The sequence below is a fragment of the Chaetura pelagica genome, unplaced genomic scaffold (assembly GCF_000747805.2).
Source record: "Chaetura pelagica isolate M959 unplaced genomic scaffold, ChaPel_1.0 scaffold50, whole genome shotgun sequence".
Taxonomy (NCBI): Eukaryota; Metazoa; Chordata; class Aves; order Apodiformes; family Apodidae; genus Chaetura; species Chaetura pelagica.
In genome coordinates, this window is record NW_009952366.1 from 6,537,440 (window position 1) to 6,543,439 (window position 6,000).

Sequence of the window (6,000 nt, forward strand, 5' to 3'; positions counted from 1 at the left end):
GGACTTGGAAGTTGAGAGAACTTTTCACAGCCAAACAGTAGTAGATCATCAATTTTATGCCATGACCAGAGGTCAGGACTTCTTTTGCTTCAAAACCCATAGTTATTTTGTTCTTCAGTATGCCCACTACAGTCTTTTTCCAAATCTACTACGAATTCTTTTTCATAACATTTGGCTACCATATATAAAAAGTCTTACGTTTACCATATATAGTTTATATATAGATATAATTTTGCAAATGTTTTCTGAAAATGGAAACATTTAAACAGAGTTTCCCACTCTTGTAAGTGCCTCTGGAAAGATACACAACAGGGAGAGAAAAAAAAAAAAAAAAAAAAGCAGCTTGACTTCTTATCTGCTTTGTTTAGTAAGAGGCTGATCTCATGGCTGCAGAAAAGTTACAGGTGCCTCCTGACAACCTCCTACTTGCTCTCAGAGTCCTAATAAGGACAGAACTGAGGTGTAAGTCACAAGTACAGACCTAAAGGCTCAGGCAAAAAGCTGCAAGCCTAAGGTTTTCTTCACTCACACAGCACAAAGTTACACACCAAGCCCTGCAGTGGAAGAAGCTATCCCCAAAAATGCATGTTGCTTCACTGGACTAGAAGCCTCATTGCTCATACCTTGACAGGATGGGGAAAATTAAATAAAAAAGGATGGCAGAACCAAAAGAGAGGTGGGTTTTAGCAAATGAACAAAATTAGGAACAAAAAAGGACAGCAAAGAAGCCAGGCAGCTCGGCCATAAAGCAACAGCTGCTGAAGTTCTCTCATTTGTGCAAATCAAACCATTTCCATAGAATGCCACAATAAAAGAGTACAAATGGCACAGTCTTGCCTTGTTCCTTTTTCAGGAATGCCTGGTGTTTTTTTGGCACACAGCATCTCACATAGCAGTGACAAACTTACTTGTGTTTTACATCCAGTTCATGGCTCCTTTTTGTCTTGCAAGTGCCCCCAGGGAAGAAATAGCACTTTTCACATATTCTAAACCCTTGGTTTACCCTCTGGAAGCCATACATGAACCATCTCACAAAGATACATATAGATGACTTGGTCTGAATTAAGCCTCTTTGTTTGCAGGAGTTTCTAATAGCATTTTACTGGAATCTCTAGAAGAGTATTACAATAGTTAACAGAAATTCAGAGAATTCAAGATTACAAGTCACGTCTGATTCCTCATTCAAGCAATGCCATTCAGCCAGACTGTCTCAGAGACAGTCAGTGTGCAGAGGCAGTGAAGTCCCTCATCTCTGTTATGATCAGCTTATTGTGTATTACAGAAGTGTCCCCAAGTATTTATAATTTTCTAGATAATTTTTGCAGTCTGTCTTCAACAGAAGCAGCCATGTGTACTTAAAAAGTATGACAGTGTCCCAACAGGCAGACACCTTAGTATCTTGGAAGAATTGCTCTAACTAACTAGACTTTGTCAATGCAAAATAAGAAAATTCTAACAAAAAATTCAGTGGTACTTGTAATGAGCTTGCAATTACACTCCCACCTTCTCAACTGCTCTACACTCCACTTCAAATGCATGAAGCGATTTAAGAACCTTTTCCTTACATCAATAGTCCAGTTCCCTGGCTGTATTAAGAGCCCTGAGCTTCATTAACTGGCATTTGTAAGACAGACTGAGGAGAACACTATTAATTTCAGATCATCATTAATGAAATTAGTCAAGTATTTACTCTTTGGAAAACCACTGATAGAGAGTTCAGAAGGTGTAACGGAGCCTCATGTGACCAGCTGAATCTTTACTATGTTTAAAACAGTCCAGCCTGGGGAGAAACTGTTTTAATTCCAAAGATCTGTCAAGAGATTGCTTTGCTGACAGTAATGTGACACTGAAGCCAGTAAGCCAAAGCGGTTCACAGTGCATGTGAAATTAAAAGGATAGTTTCATCAATGTTTAAATATTATCCATAAGAAATATATTACTAAATAAACAGATTTAATAATGTCTGTGATAAATATATGCAAATTCTCCAGCATAGCACTCTGTGGAAATAAAAAAAACATGTGTTTCTCCAATCATTATCAGATATGGCAATTTTTATTTAGTGAAGCATGGACACACACACATACACAGAGCCTCAAAACTGGTGCCCACTCTGACAAGGACACTCACTACAGTTCACACTGCAGGCCAACAGAGAAGTTGAGGACAAATTATCTCCTCGACTCCAAGCCTAACATCCTCTCTGTTAGGCCAGGCCGAACACATGTCGATTGTTATTGCTAGCCAACAAAAACATTTCTAAGGGTTTGTATTTGGCAGCCAGAATCTAGCATACTGTCATGAATAGAGCTGTGAGTTCTCCATTAAAACAAAGCAAAGCTCATCCTACAGTGTGCACATTTACACCATGAGAACAACCTTAGGTTTACCCCAGAAACTTCCTAAACTCCCTACTATTTTCCCTCTCCCACATGCTTAATTTGGTTGCCTGCATCTTCCTCACCAATGACCAGTACTTCCAGTACTGCATCTTACCTAAAGAACTGCTACACTGAAGAGAAAAAACACCTTTAAGACATCAGTTATATGCCTGAAAAATATTATAATTAAAAATCATATGGCTTTAAGCTTGCCTATGCTCATTAAGACTATTTCCTCAATAAGTCTTGAAGCTTGAGTTCTGTACTAGAAACCACGTTGAATATAAATTATACATTGGCTGCAAGTGCCTGACCCAGCTTTTAAAAACCAAGCTTGAACAGAATCAGGAAATCAATTACTAAAATGGAAGGCAACAGAGGAATCAGCAAGTGGTGTGGTAAGTTTTTTGTAAGATCTCCATATTGCAGGATTATATACATCCATCTATTAGATATGAGAGACTTTGTTCCTAGTTTCACAGAACACACTCTCAAGAGACCAAGACAAACCAACACATCTGTTTGCAATATAACCACTTATTTTACCCAAGGAAAAAAAAAAAATCACTAAAAAAGCACTTAATAAATAGTACAAACACATATCACTTAGAAGTCGACAGAAAACATATCAAACAAAGCTAGAGAAAGCTAAAATCTTCATTAATTTACTATTATCACCTTCAACACAGCATGTTTAACAGATGACTGGTCTGTCTAAGCAAGGATTAAATACTTAAACCTAGCTGTGGACAACACATCACGCGTACTGCAATCACAGCTGATAGCAGAAAGCAAGCATCTGTCCCAGAATTGCAGCCCATAAAAATAGGCTGCCATGGTGATGATGCACCATTAGAGCTAATTAGTTGGATTACCTACAGAATGTGTATCTTTAGGTACCATTTCTAAATGTAAATTGTTTCTGCCTCCTCCAGCTACTTTAAAAGTTATTCTAACCGAGAATTTTATTTTGGGTGCTATCTTACATGCTGGCTTATAAATATTACGCTGATTAACATAAATGGATATATATTCCATTTTCAATAATCAAGCAATACACCCACACAGCTGGAAGACTGCATGCATTAATTAAGGAGATGCAGAAGTAACCACCAAAATATTAATTACTTTTATAAAATCGGAAACTTTAAAGTTCTGCTTAATTAATTTTTATATTCTGAATATGCAGACAGCAGAAAAAGTGGCATTCACTACAATAAAGCTTAAACACAGAACTGTAACAGATTTAACAAACAGAAGAGGAAACTTCTTTTTTTTTTGGAGTACTTACAATGTGTAAGAGCTTTAACACATCCACAAACCTATCAGAAAAGCAAGAAAAAGCAAATAATTACATTTTAATTCCCCAATTAAAATAAACTGAGTAGCTGTTCAGTTTAGCATTGATACTTACACTTTCTCTGAGCTCATGATCTCCTTGGCAATGTGGTAAACCTTTGTTTTCTTTCCAGCTGCCTTACTCTGCAAACAAAATTAGATGTTATACTATACACCTACTAAAACTCTTGTAAGGATAAGTTCCAGCTAGTAGCTCCTCAAATTCATGGTAATTATTTAATAGTTATGTCTAATAAAATGTTTTACAGTGCTTTGAAATCTCTTGGCTTTGAAATCTTCCAGCTTCTCAGGACCTGTAAGAAAATCAATTTAGCTTGTAGCTCAAAATAACAATATTAGCTAAGAGTAGCTTTTATAACACTATCAGCCTTTGTATTTTAATTATTACAGGAAGCACTAAAGCCCATAATGAAGCAAGCCCTAGAAAGCAACAATTATTGCTTAGCAAAAGTAGTAAAGTACAGATAATATTTCTGTATTATTTCATTTTTTTCTGATTAATACAGCAATAGTGTTTGCAGTATACTCAAATGGGTTTCAGGAACACCTTAAAAGAAATACACATTTTCTTTACTGAAAAAAAGAAGATGAAAGGAGAAAAATACTACACTGCAAAATCAGCTTCTGACCATCTACTAAAGGAGTTGCTGAAAAAAATAGCAGCTGTACTGCAAAGCTGTAGAAGTGTGAGCTTTGTTATCAGCCTGAAACACTGAGGAGATTGTGATGTTTTTTACGTGCACACATTTGGCTGCCAAAAAATCAATGCTACTGTTTAACATCAGTTATAACGGACAGGTATAGCAAAGCAAAAGGGGATATGTATTCTACAGAGTGTAACTCCCATGTGTAATTTCCCTCAAATAAAACACCTTCCTCCATAACAGCTCTCAAGGTTTGCCATATGCTGCTCTCCTGCCAGCTGCCACCACATCTAATAGATATTCAGGCTATTGTTTCAATGGGCTGCAAAGAAAGAGCGTGGATGAGGAGCACTAAAGCATCACAGGATGGAAGTCCTGAGGAGACTGTCTTCAGTACAGTAGCATAATAAAAGCATTGAACAATTTCTCCAGAAAAGCAGATATTGGTGGCATTGCACATATGAAGCTTTGATTCATAACCACTTATGTGGCAAGATTCAACCAGACCTCATGTATTCTCCAATCCTATAAACAAGTCTCAAGTGCTAGAAATCATACCATGGAACTGAATATATTCATAGGTTGGTTTTAATGGTATTGCTAAAAATAAAGCAAAATATTTTTTTATTTTAATTTACACAGTGCCAAATTCCTAAAATAAAATTAATTTCTAAATTTAATAATTTGGTGTTGCAGGAAACATATGCAAAGTACGTTATTTATTTTATATAATATAGTTACTTCCACACAGAGCTGGCATTTTACTTCTAAAAATGTAACTGATTTAAAAAAAACACTTAGATCTACCCAGTGAGGGTCATTTGGATTCAGGTGATAAAAGTAACCCTCATCCTCAGGCCTCTGTTCCTTTTTAGAAAGCACAGCTGATACACTGTCTGCAAGACTGAATTCACAAGTACCTCAATTATGCAGAGCAAGGTATCTGCCATCACTGTAGATGTGATGGTTGCAAATGAGATGAAAATGAGTATTTTGAGACCAAGATGCTACTGCTAAACAATTGCAAAACTAAATATCAGAATCTGTTTTCAACCCCATTTTAAAGACTTTTCACATACCAGCTGGCACCAAAAGGTCACTTTGCATTTTCTCAGCCAGAGATACTCAGGGCCTAAGAGAGTCTGTAATGGGAGAACCAATGGGATACAAATTCGGGTCTTCACGCAGGGCATTGGGAAGCAACCTTGTAACTCCTCAAATGGATGCAAAGCATCAAAACAGCCAGATGCTTGTGGTAAGGGAAAATAAAAACAAGCCCAGCTGATGACCGAAGCAGAGCCTGCTTCATTCTTCCCAGCAGCTGCTCTCCCTCTTAGGAAGTTGGTTGCTAATCCCCAGCTGCTGGCCACACGTGCCACAGGCAGCTGAAGCAAACTGACCAGCAGATGCTGCACAGCAAGTGCCGAATTACACCCTGAAACCTGCCCGAGGAGCCTCCTAACAGGGACACGTTCCTGTAAAACTCTTGTCATGGAAGATTAAGGGCATTTCTAAGGCATGCCAGGTAAGTTAGTCTCTGTACAGGTACAGTCCTGCATAATTTCACAGGAACAAGCTCTTCCCTCAAACCCTCTTTCCCCTCTGCCCTTTTCCCC

The 6,000-nt window shown here is 37.6% G+C and overlaps 1 protein-coding gene across 1 annotated transcript in view; it reads right to left on the reverse strand.

Annotated features, from left to right (window-relative positions):
• Positions 1-6,000, reverse strand: part of FGD6 (FYVE, RhoGEF and PH domain containing 6) — a 77,483-nt gene that overhangs the window by 35,111 nt on the left and 36,372 nt on the right. Inside the window, 2 exon segments of the mRNA XM_010008067.1 lie at positions 3,673-3,703; positions 3,796-3,857. Of these exon segments, the coding sequence (XP_010006369.1) occupies positions 3,673-3,703; positions 3,796-3,857 (93 nt within the window).